The sequence below is a fragment of the Protopterus annectens genome, chromosome 12.part0, assembly GCF_019279795.1.
Source record: "Protopterus annectens isolate FY-2018-M chromosome 12.part0, PAN1.0, whole genome shotgun sequence".
Lineage (NCBI taxonomy): Eukaryota > Metazoa > Chordata > Ceratodontiformes > Protopteridae > Protopterus > Protopterus annectens.
Window position 1 is genome coordinate 1184261771 of NC_056746.1, and position 24141 is coordinate 1184285911.

At 40.5% G+C, this 24141-nt stretch overlaps 1 protein-coding gene across 2 annotated transcripts in view; it reads left to right on the plus strand.

Annotated features, from left to right (window-relative positions):
- The window catches only part of CTSA (cathepsin A), a 580280-nt gene that overhangs the window by 329532 nt on the left and 226607 nt on the right, over positions 1-24141 (plus strand). For both annotated transcript variants that reach the window (XM_044090224.1, XM_044090225.1), the window contains exon 8: positions 22292-22376. In XM_044090224.1, the coding sequence (XP_043946159.1) occupies positions 22292-22376 (85 nt within the window). The remainder of the gene's footprint in view (positions 1-22291; positions 22377-24141) is intronic.

The following is a 24141-nucleotide window of genomic DNA, read 5'->3' on the forward strand; positions in this document are numbered from 1 at the left end:
ATAGCAGCCATCTGTATTTCCCCTGGAAATAACATTCCCATCCTAGAAATGATCTTATGGATTTCACTCCACATACCCTATGAGACAATTATACATAGTTTATTCCAACCAATGTTAATATCACTATTAGCTCTCCATATCTAAAATTTAACCTCAAAGGCTTCCATCAACTAATTACCCACTTGCTTAAACAAAACAGTAATAGCAGTGTCCTTGACTGAATTCTTATTTCTGATCTTTACCTCTACCATAACCCTGCACTCTACCTGACTCCCTAAGTGACCACCACCCCACTTATGTACAAAGGTAATCTCTTCACAGTCCCAGAACCCACCTGTATAGGGATTACTTTAACATTTCTAACTGTGGCCCACAACCTTTAACCATAGACTCTCATTAATCAACTGGTCCTACGTCCAACACCTTCCCCTCAATGATGCAGTACTAGAATTCAACTCTACATTACTTGGTATACTTGCCTCCCTTGCGCCCCTAAGAAAAATTAGGATTAAAGCTAACCATGCCCCTTAGTTTACTAAATAAACTCACACCCTTATGCATAATAGAGACAATGTCTGGAAACAATGGCAAGTATTTAGAAACCTTACGAAAAAGGAAATCAACAAAGATAAGAAAAAAATTCTGCTATGAAGCTCAAGCCACCCACCACTCTAACACAAATAAATTCTGGTACTCCATTAATAAAATCCTGCACTTCAGGAAGCCTGCTACCCTGAACTATCCAAATAGCACCTCACAAGAAACTGCCACTCTTCTAAACTCCCACTTCATTGAATCAATCTGCAAACTAACCCATATTAACCATCCTCCCCCTCCTCCTCCACTCCTACCAATATTACCTCCTTTTCTCTTAAACCAGTCCCCACTGCTTACGTAAAATTGCTTCTACTTCTACTAAAACCATGTTCCCCCTCTACTGATAACCTCCCCCCTTTCTCAAACTCGCAGCTGACTCTATAGCTACCTTATCTCCATTGTTGTAAACAGATCAGTCCAAGAATCCACTGTCCCAGACATTTGGAAATCTTTCCACACCATACCTCTACACAAAGGAAAACTCCACTGATCCCTCAAATTTTAGACTATAACCATTCTTTCCCCACTTTTCTAAAATCCTAAAAAATGTATACCGAATCAACTTTTAAAACACCTACTTGAGGAAAACCTTATTACTTCCCACTCAACATGGCTTCAGGCCAAATCACAGTACTGCCATAGCCCTACTGTCTTTCACTGATAGAGTTGCAGAGGCTAGACATGATCAACTAGTGTCCTGTCATTTCCTAGATCTCTGAAAAGCTCTTGATACTGTATCACTCAAAACTATTAACTAAACTGTCAGATTTCAACCTCTACTCCTCCACTATTCTCTGGTTCACTAGCTACCTTACCAATAGGTTGCAGTCAGGCAAACCTCCTACTCTCCTTTTTTACCAATCCAAACGGGCATCCACCAAGACTCTTTTCTAAGCCCTCTTCTTTTCAACATCTTACCAACAACTTCCACTTATTCTGCACCTCCTCCTCCCTCAGTCTCTTCACTGTATTACTCAAAACTCTTTTCTCTCCATTGAACAATAGCTAACCAATAACCAGCTCATCCTAAACCCAAAGATAAAAACAAACTCCTTATTTTCATTCCTAAAACTCTCTGCCATCACAAAACCTTGATAACACTATAATCAAACCTGAATCACACACTAAGCTCCTAGGTACCATAATCGATGACCAACTTAAATTTGACCTTTATATTCAACAGTGTATCAAAACAACACACCAAAAATGGGTCTACTCTATAGAAACAAAAAATTCCAAAGTTTCTCTTGCACATGCTTTTCTCCTCCCCTGGTTTCTTTATACCTCCCCAGTACTTACACACCTACAATCTACCCTTACCACCAAACTTGAACAAACATACAACAAAACGGCAAGATTTGCCATCAAACATCCTTACAGGTCTCACCATTGCCTCACCCTAAAACAACTCCAATGGCTTGAATTCCCCCAATTACTGCTTCAATCCCAGCTTCAGATCACTCCTTCCCTTCTCATTTAACCTTCAGCTTGCCCTTCCCTATCCTCTCTAGTTTCCCTCTCTACACCTACTCATACTCTCTGTAGCTCTGATCAACTAATATTGACATCTACAAGTCCAATTAGAACATAGACAAACTACTCTACAAATGCACAGTGGCCCAACCCTGGAACAAAATCCTCTTAAATATTTGCAACATTCAACACATGAACAGCTTCAAAACAGAACTGAAAAACTTCTTTGCAAAGTCTAGCACTTGCCCTTGCCATAACCCAAACTAATCACATCAACCCCCTCCACCTCTCTGCACCAAAACATTTATATCTCTGAGGTAATTAGATTGAAATAACTCCAGTTAACAAGTGAAAAGCTGTCAGCAGCTTTACTGTACATATATTCTAGGTAAGTTGCAATACCCCTTGTTTCATGTCTAAAATGTTTGTTCTCTGTAACCTAATATAATATTACCATGTATACTAACATGTATGTTTCTAGACTTACATAAGCAATTCAGCTTCGGTTACTTACTCAACTCTGTCTCCATTTTGTATAAACTACCACTGTTTATGTAAGTGTTAAATTTAAATTGTATAATTTTTTATCTTATGTACTCGGTTATTTAACTTGTACAGCTTTGTGTTTTTGCTGTTTCTTGCTTGTTGGAGCTTTTCTCCTCCGGCCTCCACTGAAAATGGGCTTTTGGCTCAGCTGGACTAACCCAGTTAACAAAAGACAAATAAATGTAATGTATAAGAAATTTGTCTTTATGTTTGAAACACTGTGTTTTACCATTTAATGGGTTTAATACTTTGGTTTTAGAAGCAAGGTTTTGGGCTAAATTATTTTTGATCATCCTTTTTAATCCCTCATTCACTGTTGACCTTTTTTCATTTGGGCTAAATTATTTTTCATTATCCTCTTTAATCCCTCATCCACTGTTAGCCTTTTTTCCTATTTATTGACTTTGGCAATACAGTTCATTCATTTCCTACTAGAGTATACTTTTACTCATCATGATATGATTAAAGTAATGTGCCACAGTCTCTTAGAAACTTGGCACAATGGTTCTTTTGCTTCAGATGGACCCATCCTTCATCCTTAAGTGGAGACCATGTGCCTTTCATATTGGGACGAGAAACAGGCAAAACAAAGTAAATGAGCAGGATTATTTAAAACGCCTGTTTTTCTAATTTTTTTATGCCTGTATGTTTATTTTTTATGCCTGTATATTTGACATGTTATCGGCCATAAAATGACAGTACTTGGCATACGGTGATGAAAATACAAAAGTTTCTTCTCATTGGGCCATCACTATATTGGCAAACCACTGGGGCATAGCCTTTATGTACATTGATTTTTTATGCATGTATTATTTTTAGGCTCGTTTTTTATTGAACGGCATTGTGAGCTGAGGGACCAATTTATTCTTTAACTTATTGGTATGACATTTTAACCAATCCTGTTCATTTATTGTTAAAGAGGGAGGGGATTTCTTGTTATAAAAGTGTGTTTGTAACATTTGTGGTTCATTCTGATGAAGTCCAAACACCAGGATATAAGAGCTCAATTGTTTTAATAAGTTAGTGAGTTGGTTGCAGTTCTTTCCCGCATCTTCCTTTTTGTTACAAGTTGCCTTTCATATTGCAATGGTTCCTCTGTTGAGGTGGAAGGAGAGACCTGTCTACATCCTGCCGTAGTTTCTTTTCTGCCTTTGAAAAGGGCACTGTCCATCTTGCAGTGATGTATGTGCTGCAGGTGGAAAGGGAACTGTATTTCATTATACAGAAGAGTGTTTGGGGTATGTCTACCATTCAGTGAAAGCTCTGCCCTTGAATACAGTCCTTCCAGTTCTGACTTCTGAAATGACACAATCCAAAAGTATTTTTACATTTGTTTGCTGTACTGCTTGCTCGCAGTACATGCAGTTACATTTTTCAGTTTTGAAAGATGTTTCTTTCCCCCACCAGAGTTGTACAACTGTGGACTTAGTATATTTAAGATATGCAGTAGTGTGGGCCTGTCATTTTACAAAAAATCTTAGCTGTTATGCAGGTGGAATGGGTGCTGCCGATGTCCTTCCATGTCACTGTTAGAGCATTCATAACAAAAGGGATATTCTGCCAAGGATAGCCCAACTTCCTGCCAGTATACCAAAGCCCTTAGTAGCTACAGGCAACGTACACCACATGTATGCTTCCCACGGAAGGCATAAATCATAAAGTGATGTACAGACACATGCTGTCAGAACTTCTTTGTTGCCAGTCCGAATGCCATCATTGGTAACTAGCACAGAAGGTGTGAATGCCCTTCTGTGCTGGTTACAAAGCAGCTTTTTAAATAAGTGCCTTATTGGGGTTTCTTCTCATATTTCTTTTTTATTTAGTGCTGTTGGGCTCATGTCACCCAGAAAAGGAAAATGTGGGGCAGATTCCCGATAAAGACCATCATGACCTCTGTCTTTCTGTTTGTGTGCTTCCAGCGACCATGCAGAGTGTTCCATCTGTCAGGCTTTTGTCCCTAAGACACTATGTAGTTGTCTGTCCTCTTTATCTGTTTACCTTGAAAACCAGCATCTTAAGCTGTTGACTTCAAGGTGTTATGGTGGAGTCTTCCCATCCCAGGGGTCAGCTGTCTGCAAAGAAAAATGCCAAAATGTTTTAAGTCTGATACAGCTGCTGTTCAGCCTCCCTCAAATGTCTCTCTTGAGGCTAGGAAAGCCCAGAGTATCATCTGGTGGTTGCCTCTGATTCCTCTGCTGTGATGCTGTTGGAGGCTACATGGGTCCAACTTCTCACACATCCTCAGAGGCTTTACAAACATCTGCTCCTGATGTTGACATGGAACCTCAGCTGATATCTGAGGGACTGAGGGGGATTCCACAGGTCTCTGAGAGCAGGTCCCTACTACACTTACTGTATATTGCCAGAGGTCGAACCCTCCAAGCGTGTTTTGTTTGGACATCCCTCAGAAAAAGAAATGGAAAACCAAGCATATTTCCTCTGTAGTGAAGGATCCACAAAGTGAATGGCAGGATTTCACTTTGAGGGTTACTTAATGCTTTAATGCCTCCTCAAGGGTTGTCTGTGCCTAACTCCCCGCTTGTCTTCCACTTCTCATAAAAGGCCTAGGTAATTAGACTCTTCAGATGAGGATCTGGATTCTGGGGAAGAGCCCCTGGCTTACTCTTCTCAAATCCCTTTCCCCTTGGACTATGGTTTAGAGGAAGAGGATTCTATTAGTCTCTATTCTCCTTTAGAGGAGCTCTACTTTGGGGATACTGTTGCCCACATGATAGAATTTTTTAAGTGGGACGATTTTCAAGTTTATGATATTCAGAAAAGGCATTATGAGCTCCTCCAGATGGAGTCTTCTAAGCCATCAGCTGTTCCCCCTTTTCTGGCTGCCCTGCTTGGATACCTTTTCAGTAGCTTCTGTGGCCCCCGATTCCCAGCCCTATGCTCCCAAGAAACCTGACAGATTTTAAAAGGTGTGTGACAAATGTAAATTTCTTCAATACCCTTTTGCTGATCCTTCTGTAGGGTCCATCTTTTCTGAAAAGCCCTCCAAGCTGTTGCTATTTACAAAGCTGCTTCCTTCAGATAAGGATAGTAGGGCTGTGGAGAGGCTGGGCAGTAAAGTATATAATCTTGCTACCTTAGCCTCTTGGGCCATCAACTACCAGACTTGTATGACCAGGCATGTTTTGAACCTCCTTTCTTAGGTTTCCAAAGTGGTTTCTGACCTTCCTGACTCTGATGGGAAGGCTTCTGCCCTTTCTCTGTTGGGTTCTATCTCTCACGTTGCTCTCCACTCTATCAAATGCAGCTGATGTCTCCTCCAGGGCTTCTGCCTTTGGCTCTGTTATGAGGCGTCATTCTTGGCTTTGTCTTCAGGCTTTGGCTGATGACATTAAGGCCAAACTGTTGGATGCTCCTTTGGATAATAAAAATCTTTTGGTGCTGGTGTTGCTGAACTTTTCAATCTCTCCAGGATAAGGGTAAAGCCTTGCAAAAGTGAAACTTTTTTTATTTCAAGAAACCAAAAAAGGAGCGTAACACCATAGATATAAAACTGCAACTTCAATACAACAAAAACAAGAACAGGATAAGCGCTTTCAGCATATGCCTTCCTCAGATCCTGAAAACAATTCCTACACACAACTATTTAAGAACTAGCTAACCAATTTAGTTAAAAGCAATTAAGCAATTAAAAATGAGGCAATGAAACATAGCAACACTTACTCCCCATTTGCACAGTACACTTGTAACAAAACATGTTTTAAAATAACTTAGATTCAAGCTTAGAACAAAACTACATTTTGTTAAAGACAATCAGCATAGCATATTAAAACTTATAGTAAATAAATAAAACATTGCTGTCATAACCATTATACATAAAAGTCTGATGAACACTCAGAATTCATACTATGAACAAAATAGACACAAAACCCACCCATTAATAGCAGAATACACTATGACTCAAAACTTAGAAGAAGTCATGTTCACATCTCTGAAAGAAATGAAGAAAGTGTACATAAAGAAAATTACAAAGCTGACATCTGTAACAAAGACGGATAGGAAGTAAAAAAAATATATATAATGAGCTTCCTTAATGGCAAAAAGTCAATCTTCGTTCCTTCAGGAATGGTTTAAGTGGAACAACACCATTAAGCCCTTTTATGCGATGACAATAGTTATTTGCTTGTTGTATATCAGGCTGTGACTGTTGCTTCTTTAATATTGTGGTCGTGAACCTGATATGTTAACATTGCGAGCTCTGAGTTTTAGCAGATTTACAAGCTGTGCAATAGTTATGACAGCAGTGTTTTATTTATTTACTGTAAGTTTTAGCATGCTATGCTGATTGTCTTTAACAAAATGTAGTTTTGTTCTAAGCTTGGACCCAAGTTATTTTAAAACATGTTTGTTACAAGTGCACTATGCAAATGGGGAGTAAGTATTGCTATGTTTCATTGCCTCATTTTTTAATCAGGCTGTGACTGTTGCTTCTTTAATATTATGGTTGTGAACCTGCCATGTTAACAGTATGAGCTCTGAGTTTTTAACAGATTCAAAACCTGTGTAATGGTTATGACAGCAGTGTTTTATTTATTTACTATAAGTTTTAATATGCTATGCTGATTGTCTTTAACAAAATGTAGTTTTGTTCTAAGCTTGAATCTAAGTTATTTTAAAACATGTTTTGTTACAAGTGCACTATGCAAATGGGGAGCAAGTGTTGCTATGTTTCATTGCCTCATTTTTTAATTGCTTAATTGCCTTTTAACTAGATTGGTTAGCTGGTTCTTAAATAGTTGTGTGTAGGAATTGTTTTCAGGATCTGAGGAAGGCACATGCCGAAAGCGCTTATCCTGTTCTTGTTTTTATTGTATTAAAGTTCCAGTTTTCTGTCTATGGTGTTATGCTCCTTTTTTGTTTTCTTCTAATTTGTGTACTGGAGCGTTCCTTGGTGGTGCTACTGGATTTTGGTACTTTTTTTTATTTCTGCTGTTCCTAAGTTTCAGAGGAATTACCCAACCAAATCTGCTACTGTTCGCAGGCAGTGTCGCCCTCCACCTAAGAGAAAAAAAGGGTTCTAGGCACGTTTCTCCTACTAAGTCTACTCAAACCCCTACCTCCCTGAAGCCTACTTTTTCAGGATGAGCTGGATTCCATTTGACAATATGCTTCCCCTTTTCCTCTGCCAGGTTCCCTTATCTGTCCATCTTTCCCTGTCTCTTCCAAATTGGTTAAAGATTACAACAGTTTCTTTACCCACACATGAACTGTTTCAGGAATGCCCATATTTATAGGGACATGTATGAAATATTTAGGATTATGGATCAAAAATTATTCTAGAGTGGCAACTGAGGATATGTGGGAAGAGACTAAACAAAAGATAATGCAAAAACCTGATAAAATGGAAGCAGTGTTATATGGATATTAATATCCAAATGCAGTTAAAATGTTTTAGTTCCTTTAGTCTTATACCCGGGTCCGCCATATTTTTCTTAACCAGAGGAGAATTTGTGGGTAGCAATTAATAAAGAGCTGAAGGACTTTATCTGGGACGGGAAGACAGCAAGAGTCAAGTGGGATAAGCTGATTCTTCCAGTAGAACAGGGTGGATTGGGATCACCCAATATGAAGGGGTATTTTAGAGCTATACAGTTAAGACTCCTATACATAGCCCAAGCAAAAAATGATAATTCAAAGTAGAGTGGGATGGTGATGAAACATGGAGGAATCTCAAGAAACAAGGAAAGACTGGGATTTTGGATGCAGACCTTCAAGGAGAGCAGTAAACCTTCAGAATATTATATCTATAAAGTAGCAGAAAGTATTCTAAGAACTAAACCAACACAGGAATGGAGAAAGGAGATTAGATGGGGATGATGAGAATTAGGGAGACAGACAGTAGGCAAGAGGGACCAGGGATTTATTGGAGAAAACTGGCAAAAGAACCAAGGTATTGGGAGCAAATGACTAGAGAGGGAAAGATGATAGAATGGAAAGACACTAAGAATTTATTTGGACTGCAGGTTAGAGATTGCCTTCCCTCTCAGGGATTGATATCAGAATACAGGCAAAGAGAAAGAAATAGGGGTGTCCTAAATGAAAGACCAGCACTGGTAGAGTTTTTAATAGAATCTAGAACAGAAGCTGCCATTAAAAAAGGAACAATTAGTAGAGTATATAAAATATTGCATGATAACTATAAGAATCAATTGGAGGAGGTTAGAAAGGATTGGGAAGACAGATTGGATAAGCAATTCACAAAGAAACAATGGGGAGATATATGTATGTCTCCCAAATATGCAACATCTAGATGATTTAGGATTTTTGCCTGGAAATGTTTACATAGATATTTTTGTACCCCAAGTAGACTCCATACATTTTTTCCTCAGGTAGATAGTAAATGTTGGAGGTGTGAAGAGGAAGAAAGAGATAATTGGGAACATATTTTCTGGGAGTGCGATGAATTAGCAGACTTTAAAGATTCCCTGTGGGATGCACTGTCGGAGATGCTGGGTTAGCAGATTGGTCTGACAAGGGAGATGATTTTTCTGAGCTATGGTACAGAATCGGAATTACCTAGACATGCTATGTCTAATAGTGGTGGCTGCCAAAAAAGCATTTGCTAGAAAATGGAAATCAAAATCTAAACCAGCTCTACTGGAAGTAGTGACTAACAAGGGTAAAACAACTGGAACTGAAATCATTAGAAAAGGTTAGGAGCAAACTGCATAGTAAAAAATGGGAATTGTGGGAACAATACATGCAAAGGAGAAATGAGTCCTAAAAGGCAGCGGGACTTAAATGAGCTATGTAATGTTTGAGTGAGAAAGAATGGGTAGATTATACGTGATGTATAAAGTTTGCATGTGGGAGTGTGTCAGTATGGTTTGTGATGTAAAATGCTTTTGACTAGGATTGGGTCAGTGTGGTTTTGTTTTCATTCATATAAATGTATGATTGCCTATGTAGTAAGTGATGGTTTAATGAAAATGTTTCTTGTTAAAAAAAAAAAGTATTGAAGAATTTATGTTATATTGCTTAGGTTACATGATATATAGCAACATATGTCAAGTATAATGTTTGTTACTTTAATAGTTTGATTACTTTTATGTGAATATAAATTTGCCTTTGTTACAAGTGATTAATTCACTAAAGGTATTTGAGAAAAAAAAAAGATCACAACAAAAGAAAAAAAATATCTCTTGTTTTTCCTGCTTTACTAGTTTAGTCCAGTTTCAGAGTTGCTGATTCCTGGGCTTTGGTTGTAGTTCCTGTGTACTGTTTCCTTGCCTTATTTGGGGGAAGGGAAGCTACCTTGCTTTCCTGCTTTACTAGTTTAGTCCAGTTTCAGAGTTGCTGATTCCTGGGCTTTGGTTGTAGTTCCTGTGTACTGTTTCCTTGCCTTATTTGGGGAAGGGAAGCTACCTTGCTTACCAGTGGGAGTGGGAAGCATTGAGCTGCCTTTGTCCAGTTTTGTGAGGTTTCAGCCAGTAACTGGTAGTTTATTGGTCGTTTGGGCCAGTTTCTAGCTTTTTCCAGCCCCTGGTATAAAAGCAGCTAAAAGCTAGTTGATGAGCGATTTAGCACGGAACTGCCACTGTTGCACACTAGGGAAGTCCCGGTTAAGCAGGTTTAAACTATTCGGCTACCTAAAGTCCACTCTTCAAATTTTCCCTTAAAACTACCTTCCTCGAACTATACTACTGATCAAATCAGCGTATCCTATAACTAAAAGATCAACTCTACTTGACTCCAAGTAGACTATTCTCTATCTATTAAACCTAGCACTTGCTCCTACAGTACTTATTACCTTGATACGGCACTCTTGTCATAGATAGTACCCCAAAAGGCAACCCCCATTTCTCGGTCACCCACGTCCCCGGAATCTTTTTAAAGTTTTTGTCTACCCTTCTAGCATGTCGAGGGATCAGTTGCTAGTGTCCTCTCCTGCTCAGCTGGTGAACCTGGGAATATTGAGGCAATGTTTCAATTGCCTCATGTACACAGACAACCCTTTCCTCCTCCCACAAAACACAAATACATGCGAGAGATGCAACTATACGGCCAAACTGGAGGCTGAGCTCTCTCAACATAGGACTGGCAAGACCAGTCAGGAGGAGAAGGTTACCACACACACTATAGACCCAGTCTCACATAGTACCATTACAACCTCAAATCATACACATAAACACACAAAGACATACTCGGAGGCTCTGATCAAAATCTACCAAAACAGCAGAGGCCACCAAAGCAGACACCCAAACAACCACCACCTCAGAACACAACACCCACAACACATAGACCTCACAGTCAGAGTGTCAAACAGTCACAGCCCTTAAGGCCAAACACAATGCCAGACACACTAGTCATTGGTGACTCCATAGTCAGACACACTGATGTCCCGCTCACCAGACTGAGTAAGGAGAAGGTCACAGTAAGCTGCCTGTCGGGCGCTAGAATCCGCCACATAACGCAAGCACTCAGGTCTCTCAACAGCAGGTACAAATATGACTCAGTCATTGTCCACGCTGGTGTAAACGACCTGAGACGCACCTCCTTGGACTACATGAAAAGAGACATTGAGGAGCTCTCTGATTATGTAGCCCAGGCAGGTATGACCCTGACCTTGAGCAGTATCCTACCTTCACCAAGAATGATGCCACAATACAGAGATAAGATGATCAGCTTTAACAATTGGCTTAAACACTGGTGTCATTCAAAGGGGATCCAGTATCTGTCTTCCTGGGATGACATGCTGGACAAGCCACGCTGCTTCAAGGGGCTTGCACCTGTCACCCCTGGGATTCCGGATATTGGCAAAGGCTCTTGCCACCCCCATAGTGCCTTTTAGGCAAGACTCAAATTCTAAACCTACCACCCTAGAACACAAAAAGGAAAAACTAAGGGTAATGCTGCTCAATGCCAGAAGTCTAAATCTCAAAATGCACGACTCGAGGCCCTTCTCAGTATGGAGAACATTGATGTCTGTGCTGTGACAGAAACCTGGTTCAAGGCTCCTGAGAGCACCCCAGCTATCAGGTTTTACCTCATATCATGCCGGCCCCAAAATCCGGACAATACCAAGAAAGGAGGGGGTATCCATATTCATCAAGGACACCCACACCTCAAGACTGGTGGCAACGCGACGATGCATCGGAGACCATCCAGGTGCAATTAACCATAGGCAAGACTGCTCTGCAAATTGTAGCATGTTACAGGCCACCCTCACAAACTCAGGAAACTCACATGGCCTTCCTGAAAACACTAGAGGGAATGTATCACCAAACACCATCATACTAGGTGACTTCAATTACCCTAATATAGACTGGGAACACTACTCAAGCCCAAACACCCTAGCCCAAAAGTTCCTGGAATTCATAAACTCAAATGCCATGGAACAACTAGTCACCATCCCCACAAGAGGAGATAACATACTTGATCTCATCATCACGAACATGGGAGCACAATTTTCAACACCGCAAGTATACCCCTCACTGGTGAGATCAGATCACAAACTAATCTCGCTGGAGGTCCTCATCCTACCCCCACCTGAAATAAAAAAGACCACAGTAAAGAACTCAAAAGCCGACTTCACACTTCTAAAGACTAGTGTGGTCTCCTTTCAGGCCCCGAGCCGGGAAAACAATACTCAAGCCGCTGAATCACTTACAAACACCTTCTACCAGCACCTGCAGGACTGCATGGATAAGGCAATCCCAAGCAAAACAAAGACTCTTTGTACCAAAGGCAAGCGTCCAGTCTGGTGGACCCCAGCCATAAACAAACTCTATAACAAAAGGAGGAAGCTACTACAAGATAGAGCAAAATCCTTAAAAGGTAAGACACCCTTGATCACTATAAGTAAAAACTAAGAGCTCTCATAAAATCATCCAAAGCAAATTTAGAGAAAAATAGCTAAAGACTCAAAAGACAATCATAAGGCCTTCTTTAGCTATGTTAGAAACCTAGGAGGAAACTCCCAGATATGCTCAGAACTAGTTCAAAATGATGTGAAGATTACTGATCCTACAGACATTGCCAACATACTGGCTGACAGGTTCAGTGCAAACTCTCCCCTCCCCCAAAAGGAGAGAGATATCTATACCAAATGAGTGCAGCCCCCAAACATCTCCAGCCCAAGAACTGCTCTCTCCAAAGCAAAAATACAGCATCCATGGGACCCGATGGTGTCCCCGGCTGTGTGCTCCACGAACTCAATGAGGAATTAAACCCACAGCTAGGACAGCTGTTTAATCAAAGTCTTACCTCTGGATACGTGCAGGGAGTGGCGCACTGCAACTGTGGTCCCACTTCACAAAGGCGGTGCCTCCACAGACTCTGGAAATTACCGCCCATTAGCTTGACAAGCCTTATCTGCAAAGCCATGGAGAGGATCATAATGGACCTCATAAATAAAGACATAGGGAATTTGCAGACTTTGGATCCAACCCAGTTTGGCTTTGTCAAAGGCAGATCATGCCTTTTAAACTTGGTTGACTTTTTGAAACAGTCACCAAAGCCATTGATGAGGGAAAGGCAGTCCATACAGCCTACCTCGATCTGGCTAAGGCCTTGATACAATACCCCACTCGGGTATCATTGAAAAACTCATCAGCTTAAATGTTAACCCATACATCACAAGATGGGTTGCAAACTGGCTGAGTGACAGAACCCACAGGGTCAGAGTTGCTGGCGCCATGTCAGACTCAAAGCCTGTCACAAGTGGTGTCCCACAGGGCTCAGTCCTGGGCCCACTCTTGTTTGGCATCTACTTTTCAGTACAAGCAAACACAGGAGGGTTATGGCTGACAAAGTTTGCAGATGACTGCAAACCCATAGTAGAAAACACATCTGACACAGATATCCTTCAGAAGGGTCTCACAGAAACGGATAACTGGTGCCAGAGCCACGCCTAAAGTTAAATGCCAAAAAATGCATAGTCATACCCGGGAAAAACAAGGTTACCCCTAGCTACCAAATAGGTGGCAATCCACTGAGCACAGAAGAAGTTATCAGGGACCTGGGGACCCAGGTTGATAGTAGTCTGTCATTCGACACCCATGTAGCTAAAGTAGTTAGGAAGTCCTTCTACATTGCCCACCTTATCATGAAGGGATTCTCATCTAGATCAAGGGAGGTCATAGTCTCCCTTTACTCATCACTCATCAGACCAATGATTGAGTACAATGCCCCATTCGGAATGTATCTGACCCGACACTTGCAGCAGCTGGAGAGGCCACAAAAGTTCCTCACCAAAAGGATAAAGGGTCTCAAAAATCTGTCCTATGCTGCCCGACTGAAAGAACTCCAGCTCTATTCAGTAAACACCGCTTGCTCAGAGGTGACCTTTGCCTAACATACAGGGCCATGTCAAACCCAGATTTGATGAATATGCTTCACCTCAAAATCTAGATCCATCAGAGCCACAAGGGCGGGAGACTTAAACCTCGACACGGCTATTAATAGGACGTGCTGGAGGGATAGATTCATCACCCAAAGACTCCCTATGCTGTGGAACAAAATCCCGGTACATGTGAGGCAGAGCACCTCGCTGGCCTTGTTCAAGAGAAATCTTGACCAATGGATGGGAGATCGCAGATATACCCCAGGAATTACCTCAGTGTCACTGCTCGACAGAGGCACAGCAAAATAATGGGTATAGTTCCCCATACTAAAGGGGTGGCGTAAGCCACAAAACAATGGGCTAGGCTTATAAATGCCCTCGGGCAGATAGCCTAGTATGAACCTATGAACCTATGAACAGCTTTTTGGGTTCTGTCCATTATCCACCAGGGATAGTTTATGGTATGGAAACCTCTTCCTCCCTTTTTGGGAAACTTCCTCAGGAATAACTTCCTCTCTTGAAAAAACACAAGCCAATGTATGAAACCAAATCTGAAAACAAAATAAAAAAACACAAAACGCAGCAGTAATAGTGGAAAAATTCTTTGTTAGCATTCAACAAACATCTGGTACCTCAGCGTTTTGCCATCTTAGGATATACACTAAAGTGCTCATACAACTTAAATACCAGCTAAACCCCTTAATTGATACAGTAATTAAACATCACCAATTAAAAAGTACACAAAAACATGCTTCAAGAAGATTCACTTTGCTTGTAAAGTTACACAATGTTTAAGATGTTAAATACAAACATCACTATTGCATATCACAATATCTTAACATAAAAAATAACATAAACAAACACATTACATATTCTTATGCATATATTGATATCCCATATAAATATGAATTGAACCAATTTTTACTAAACATATTTAACATAATTAACATAATTAAATATGTATTAAAACAAACTAATGAAAATAGCTGACCTAAAAAGCTATATTGAGCATCCTATGTTATATTAACTTCCAAATTAAATCCCCTAGGTGATCATCATCATCTTCTTCTTCTATCGGCTTTTTCCTGGTTAGGGGTCGCCATAGCTGATCACCTGTCTGCTCATGATTGGCAGTGGAGTTGTACTTTGTCGAGTTGTCAGCCTGGCGCCCAACCTTCCGCGGAAGACACACACACATACACACACACACACACACACACACACACACACACACACACACACACACACACACACACACACACACACACACACACACACTCACACTCACACTCACGCCTAGGGCCAATTTAGAGTATCCACTTCACCGGCATGTCTTTGGGATTATGGGAGGAAACAAGAGCAGCCGGAGGAAACCCACATGACCACAGGGAGGACATGCAGACTCCACAAAGAAGGCACCCCAGCTGAAGATCGAACTGGAGAACCTCTTGCTGTGAGGCAGCAACGCTAACCGCTGCACCACCGCGGCCGCCTTTAATCCCCTAGGTGATACTGTACCATAATTCAGAATCATTTTACTTTGTAATGAAATTAATTTTTGATAAAGGTCACCTCCCCTAGAGGTTGCTGGACTAGCAAGGATAGTGAAGAAAAAGGAACTGTCATCCCTCCCCATGTGTGCTGCAAAAATGTTCACCTATTGGGCTTTTAAAGTTTCTATTCCAAATGTCTCCCAAATGTTCTAATATTCTCACCTTAACTGCTGTCTTTGTGTGATCAGTGTACCACTTAGTAACCTGACAGCCACAGCCCTCAATATGTACAACCCCACAGGACTTGCATGTAAATCTGTTTCTACACTCAAATTTTCGTCCATTAATGTAGGTACCCGAAATATTTCTAATCCATTTACATACTTTACAGTTCCCACAGCAAAACATCTACCTTCCCCTTATCCACAGTATACAAGGAAATATTTAATAACTCCTTTAAATTTAAATATCTACTGTAAGAAACTCTTACTATACCAGGGAATAGATGACCCACTTCATCATCTAGGCACACTATGTGCCAAAGTTCTAAAATTAAATTCCTCAACTGTGGAAAAGGGAGAATATTTAGATGCAAAAAAACAAATCCTTCCCCACAACTCTTGGCTTAAGGTTAACAAAACCTTGCCCTTCATTCCTGAAAATAATATCTACTATCTTCATTTGTAAGGCTGGATCTCATCGCTCTAATAGATGCTCATTGTAACCTCTTTTCAATAATCTGATCTTACTTTCCAATAGACATTCTTTAACATACTTCTCTTCAGATGTATTACGTACCACTCACTTAAATTCACTTAAAGGCAATGAACTAATCAAACGGGGGATGCATACTATCAGCGATTAAAAAATTATTCACTGCTGTGGGCTTTCTAATAGGCCTGTGCTGTACATTAGATGAATTATCAACATAAAATTCAACGTCCAGAAATTAAGTAGTTGAACTACCCATAGTCATAGAAAATTTCAAACCATGCCAATTTTCATTAAGCTGCTGTAAAAACTTGCCAAACTCAAATGACTGTCCCTTACAAATAAAAGAATCATCTATATATCTCCGATATAGTGCCATGTTCTCTCTATAAAACCTTGTACTATACATGAATAGCTTCTCAAAGAAACCCATGTAAATGATCGCATACGTATGCGCATAAGACGCACCTATAGCTGTGCCATTCTTTTGGAGAGATATACACGATTATCATATATGAAGTAATTATGAGTTCAACAAAGTTTAAGGAGCCTAATGATGAATGCTGTTCTTGGACCCTCCCCTAACCTATCATCAATAGCTTCTATCCCATACCTGTTTTGTATGTTAGTATACAAAGAGTTAACATCCATCGAAACCCAGTACAAATCATCCTTCCACTTAACAGTACGCACTACTTCACATAAGGCTTGAGTATTTTTAATATGTGCAGGAGTCCTATCCAATTAACCTTTGAATACCGAATCTAAAAAAAAATGCCAACATTGTACAAAAACCAGTTGACCCCAGAAACAATCGGTCTACCTGGAGGATTAACCAAACTCTTGTGCAACTTTGGAATTGCAAAAAAGACTGGATCACAAGGTCTAAGGATTTTAAGCTTTTTTACATCATCCCCTGATGAGAAACAAAGTATTTCACCCCTTTCCAGTAAATCACTTAATTCATTATTGAACTGAACTACTAAGGTTATTAGCTAACAGAGTATAATCTTCCTCAACTGATAGTAAGTCCTGGACCATCTAATGATATTGTGCTCTGGACATTATAATCCAGTTGCCACCCTTGTCAGCTTGCCTGAATACAAACTGATTTAATAGACCCCACAGTTTGTTCAACACAACCCACTCAGATTTTGATAAATTGAACTTGCACTGTTTATTAGATTTAACAAATTTCAAATACTCAAATTCTACCCAACTACACAAAACCTGTTCAAAAAGGTGAACTGCTGAAGGCCATTTCGGTGGAACAAAGCTACTTTTCCCATGTAATGGGGGTAACACAAATTTAGAATAACCAATGGCAAAACCATCAGAACAAGGTAACTCATCTGGCATGATGTCATAGTCATAAATGGACAAATTCAATAAAGTATCATCTTCATTGATATTTTCCACATCAAAACTTTCATGCAGTGCAGGTGTATCATTTTGTTTCTGTGTCTTCTCAAAATATACAAGAAGATGTGATTTACAACAGAATGTTTTAACATCTATCAAAACATCAGCTAAAGTAGGTATTTTTGTTGGAACAAATTCCGTTCCCTTACTCAAAAGACTAACTATACTTTCCAATAAACTCAAATCGGACAGGTTGACAATTGTTAAAGAAACATCATTAATGTTACTTGCATCTGTAGCAACACTAACATGGTGAGAAACAGTCCCATTAAAAGAAGGCAAAGTAGAAACACAGTCTGGCAAGGGCAATTTTGAAACGAGCCCTGTTAAACATTTAGTCCATTAACATCAGTCAATTATTTTTGTTGTTCCTTGCCTTCACTCGCTTCTTCCACCCTTTTCCCTGGCCTTCCTGAAAAGACGCTGTATTGTTTTTACCTGAAATGGCATTAGAGGAAACATTAGAGGAGTCGGAAGTGATTAGGTTCACTAGTTTGTTTTGATACATATTTAATTATGTTAATTATGTTAAATATGTTTAGTAAAAATTGATTCAATTCACATTTATATGTGATATTAATATATACATAGGAATATATAATGTGTTTCTTTGTTATTTTTTATGTTATGATATTGTGATATGCAATAGTGATGTTTGTATTTAACATTTTAAACATTGTGTAATTTTATAAGCAAAGTGAATCTTCTTGAGGCATGTTTTTGTGCCCTTTAAAATTTAATTGGCGATGTTTAATTAATGTATCAATTAAGGGGTTTACCTGGTATTTAAGTTGTATAAGAACTTTAGTGTATATCCTAGAAGGCGAAAAGCAGAGGTATCAGATATTTGGTGCTAACAAAATTTTTCTACTATTACTGCTGCATTTTGTGGTTTTGTATTTTGTTACAACTTCCTGCCTATGTAGGAAGAGGTTTTTATTCTGGAATGTCTTTGGTTCCCAGAAAGGATGGCACTTGGAGAACAATTCTGGACCTTTCCCAGCTCAACACCTTTCTCAAGATTCGAATGTTGTCTCTTCAGACCCTTCCCATCCCCTTTTAACCCTGGCTTTTCCAGTTTTTGTGGATCTCAAGGATGCCTACCTTCATGTACTCTTTTCAGGAAATGTTTACGTTTCTGTTTCTTCCTTGCATTTTCAATTCCCTGCTATTCTCTTTGACCTCTCTGCTGCCCCAAGGGTATTCACCAAATGCCTTGCTCCTCTCATTGCCGTTGCAGAATGAGAGGAATTTAGATTTTTTTCCTATCTGGACAATGTGCTCATTCAGGCTTCTTCCCTCATGGCTTTGTTTCAGGATCTCCAGTTTTCTATTTCCCTGTTTCAGAGTATGGAGTTCACTGTAAGCTTCCAGAAGTCAGGTCTGACACCTTCTCAGGATTATATTTTCCTTGATTGCAGGCTTCAGACCTTTCCCATGTTTCCATCTCTGCTTGACCCCAAGACTGTGTCTCTTGCTGCCTTTTTCCAGTCTCCTCATCCTCTGGATTTGGTCACAGCCAGGGACTTTTTCAGGGTACTCTGGTTCATGGCTTCCACCATTTCCATGCTCCCTTTGGCAAGGTTCCATGTGAGAAAACTACAGCGGTAACTCAAGTCAGTGTGGCTCCAACATTGCCACTCTCTGGACTTCCTAGTCCCCTTTCTTCCTTGTCTCAAGTTCAAGCTTCAGTAGTGGGTTCTTCAACTTTCTTTCAGCCCGGGGCTTCTTTCCAGGTTCAAGTCCTGACTCAAGTGCTATTTTTTACAGACAGACAGGGGATGGGGGGGAGGGGGGGCTTTCTTCGGATCCCTCAAGATTTAGCCTCTCTGGTTTGTTCATCAGATGTCAGACCACATCAGTATAAAGGAGATGAGGACTCTACTTGTAGCTCTTCAGACTTTTCATTTCCTCTTTCATTTTGGGCCCCTCAAAATGTTCATTACCACAGTGATGTGCTGTGTCAGTTAGCAAGGGGGTACAAGGTCCTTCCTCCTTTCCAGACTAGCTGTTCAGGTCTGGGATCTAGCTGTCTAGTATCTTGTAACTCTTCAGGATGTTCGTATTTCCTCAGAAAACAGTCTAGTGGCAGTCTGAGCAGGTCCAGCACACCAAGTCAAGAATGGATGCTTCACAGGGATGTATTCATGGACATTGTCCATCAGTGGGATATTCCTCAGGTAGATCTTTTTGACTCCCCTCTGAAAAGACAGCTTCCTCTATTCTGTTCCAGAGTCACAAGTCCTCTGGCTTGGAAAGTGGATGCCCTGTCTTTTCCTTGAAAGGGAATGCTTCTTTACGCCTTCCCTCCCCTTCCTGTGTTACCACGAGTCTTGCACAAGATTAGGCAGGACTTTCCCAAAATTTTGCTAGTAACACCGTTTTGGTCCCAGGCAGCATTAGTTCCCCCTTCTTTCTCTCCTGCTTAGGGGCAATAACCACCAGTTACCTCATCTGGTGGACCTTCTCACACAAGACAAGTGGTGTCACCTCCATCTTCACTTGTGTACTTCTCAACTGACGCAATGGTGATACGGTTTTGATCCCCTTTTAGGCACATCTTTTCTGATGATGTGCTATGGGTCCTGCAGGAGACCAGGAAGCCCACTACCAGGAAATCATATTTGTCCAAATGAAAAAGATTTTCTGAATGGAGCCTCTCTCAGCATCAGGATCACCTATCTGTGGGTGTTCCCCTGGTTCTCTAATTTGTGTAATCTGCTTCATGCTTAGTTGGCATGTTCATCAGTTAAAGCTCACCTCTCAGCAATTTCTGCTGGTCTGCCCTTGACTCCTCCTTTGGGTTCTAGATTTGAGGTCAGGCAATGGCTTAAAAGCATCCTTCATATCAGGCCTCTGAGGAAGCCTAATCCACCTTCCTGGGACCTAAGTTTTGCTCTTGAAAAATTGACCTAGGCTCCTTTTGAGCATGCTGCTTCAGCTTCCTCACAACATTGTAGCTGTAAGACTGTTTTGTTTTGGCTCTCACGTTGACTAAGATGGTATCTGAACTTCAGGCTCTCATGACTGCTCCTCCTTTCTTAGTTTTCCACAGAGACAGGGTGTCTCTTTGTACTAACCCTCGTTTTATACTCTGTGGTTAATGAGTTGTCCCTTAATAAGTCTATTCATCTGCCTTGCTTTTTTTATTGTCCTCAGTCTGTCTGTGAGAAAGTTGTTCACACCTTGTATTTCTATAGACAGCTCATTTATTACTTGGATAAAACTAAAGTTATTTGCAAAACTGAGCAGCTTTTTTTGTTTCCTTTCATCTTGGGTCTTTGGGTTTGGCTGTTTCTAAGCAAACCATCTCTTCCTGGATTTCTAAGACCATTTCTGTTTGTTGTTGTCTTTATATTAAATGTCTTTCCTCTCCCTTTTCACCATCTGGATGCCCATGTTCTTCCTTCCCCCACAGAACATTCTGTTTCTACTGGGGCTTTTTCAGTTCTGAGGGTGTGCATCCATATGTCACCCCCCGCGCCTTGCACGCGGCGTGCATATGTGATGTATGGTACCTGTAAGTGCTAAAAGGCTGTGGTATACTGGCAGGATGTTGGGCTGTCCTTGGCAGGAGATCTCTTTGGTTATGAATATTGCAACAGTGAAGAGAAGGACATCTTATGTTATGGTCTGATTTTACACAACTGTACTTTCCTCCTGCAGCAATTCCAGTATTCCACGTGGAAGGGATACTGCCCTTCATCGTGTGTTGGCAACAGTTATTCAGGTGAAGGGGATGCAGCCCATTGTATTACAGCAATGTCTGTGCTGCAGTTGACAGGGCCTGTGTGTTTCATCCTGCTTTTGTGACCGTCATTTAGGTGAAAGGGATGCAGCCCTTATTACAGCAATGTCTGTGCTGCAGATGACAGGGCCTGTGTGTTTCATCCTGCATTTGTGACAGTCATTCAGGTGAAAGAGATGCAGGCCTTATATTTGTGTTTCATCCTGCATTTGTGACAGTCATTCAGGTGAAAGGGATGCAGCCCTTATATTACTGCGGTGTCTGTACTGCAGGTGACATGTGTTGTGCATTTCCTCCTGCACTTGTGGCAGTCATGTAGGTGGAAGGGTTGCTGCTCTTTATCCTACCCATTAGGACTTTGCCTCATATTTTTTTTTTTAAATAAAAACAAAATGGACAAATCCTACCACCAGACTTTAAGAATAACAAAAGAAAAAAAAAAAATCCACCATGTTGTCCCTTCATGCCACCACTTTATTACACCCACTTTGCATTAAGATTTGTAACTTGACATTCTGTATATGAAATGCCCTGATAGGGTGGACTAAGTCAACATTTTCTGCTGTACAGTTGTATCATTTGCAATATTATTTCGGCTATTGATGATAAATATATTAACCTACGTTTCAGATCATGTCACTAGAGTGTTTCTTGTATTGTTAACCCTTCCCTAGCTTGGTGTGCAGAAGTTTTGTTGTAACACATTTTTTATACTGGGAGAAGAACGTAACTGTGATGTTAGAACATTATTGCTGAAAATTTTGTGGTCTGGATTTCTTACCAGAAAGCATAGTGAAATGTCAAGAATCGTTTGTAGTGATTAAAATGTTATAGTGTTTTTTCTGCACAAAACTGATATTTTGAGAGAAAATGTTTAAACAGTTCTTTAAAGGAAGAAGTGCAATAGGGGTTGTAGTAAAATGGGTTGTGATAAGAAGTAAAAAGAAAATTATAACTTTCACTGTCTTATCTCAATGAAATTCCTTTTTTTTTTTTTAGACTGTGGGCTGATCTTCAGAAATACTGCTGCTCTCAGGAAAAGTGCAACTTTTATGAAAACCCTGACCCAAACTGCTCTTCAGCTGTGAGTTTGGAAGCTGTTGTTTTTCTTATTCTTGTACAAATATACTAGTAAAATATATTGGAGTTTACTGTTGTAATTGCAGAAATTGTTGAGGCCTTCTGTCCTGTTGCACAGTGGTGTCTAGCTTGTCAGTTTCAAAATGCTTAAAATAATCTATCTCTTGAGCACCTGGTTTTCATGACTTTTATTGTATCACTCTGAATTAGTCCTAAGGGGCTGGGTCACCTGTACAGACAGACAATGTCATGAGATCCTAATTGGTTAACGGACATTAAATTATTTGATATCCTAAGAGAAGGCTGTATCTTTTTACAGTTCAGACTTTATGCATTTCCTTTTCCGCAGTTTGAACTGCAGTAATCCATGAATATTAACTAAACACCTTCCACTGTTTGGATCTCATTGTCACTGTCCGATGAACATTGCTATTCCAGTGAAAGCTGAGCCTTATTAGCTTCCATTCTACTTTCTGCACCAGGTAATGCTTCATGAGGGTCAGATCATGTAATGTTTGGACTGTTAACTCATCATGGTTAGCATAAAAGCAAAATGTGCGCATCCTTTGTCATTGTAGGCTGACATTTTTATGGCTATGCAACTGTTTTCCCTACTTGCTGGTTTGTTTAAAGTTTAATGTGATAAAAGTGTCCCAAAGTGGGATGCAAGACCCATTCTTCTGAGCACAGAACTTTGCATGCCTTATTTTCACTGCTTTCCTTAGCCCTTTGTCTAACTGTAACGTGCTCATTGATTCTATACTCCCATCATGTCTCCTTTGAATTGCCTTAGCGTTTACTGCTAAATACCACCACAGGCATTTAGACTTATTTGCTTGTTGTTTACCAGTGCATCCCCAGTGGTTGCCATGGTTAGCACAGAATAAACATTTTTACACGCATCTGCAGTTGTTTGTGAGACTGAACTTGTTGAGAGGCATCTCTTGCTTAAGTAGGGTAGTCACCGTTGCAGTCTTATAGTGAGTGCACTCTAAAAATTCTTATCTACTCTGTCAGTGTGATGTTTATACAACTTTTTGTCAGTGCATTACCAATGACAAATGCACTACAACTGTACTGGGATGAGATGGCGCAATTTGCAAGTAGAGATGAAAAGCAGGTGGACAAGACGTTATGAAGGATGGCTGCTGTGGTGCTGTTTATTCTAACATGACAGATTTTTGATCAGCAAGTTCTCTCTCCAGTGGTGAATCCAGGAATCTGCGAAGAGGGGGTATAGTCTGTTTAGTCAACTACCGGGGTGGGACGGGAAAATGGGAGCCCAGGTTTGGGATCTGTAGAAAGATCATCTTAAGATTGCCTGACGTCACATGTGAAAAGATTGCCACACTGCAAACATTGGGTCACTTGTGGTGCATCCTGATCTGAATCCAACCTGCTCATCTCCCATTTTAGTTTTAAGTACTCTGCATATTTATCAATCACCCTCCTCAGAACTTTCATGCAGTGTGACAGGAGTTTGATAACCTCTGTGCAGCCCACAGCTGTGAATGTCAGCTTCAATGTTCTTCGTGTTTCACTGTTGCAGTCATCACCTGTGGGTTATCCCTGATGTGGTAGCCCTCAGCTGGCCCGAATACCAGAGTCCATATTTTTCTGCGTTGGCTGCTGTCTCTTGCTGGCTGACATCAGGTCGTCAGTGCTGTAAAGGAAAGCAGCCGATGTCATCACATCAGTATTTTCTGCCGTGGAGCCCATAGCAGAAGCAGTTCGCAAGTGTGCCGGTCGGTCGCTACCAGAGTTTCGAA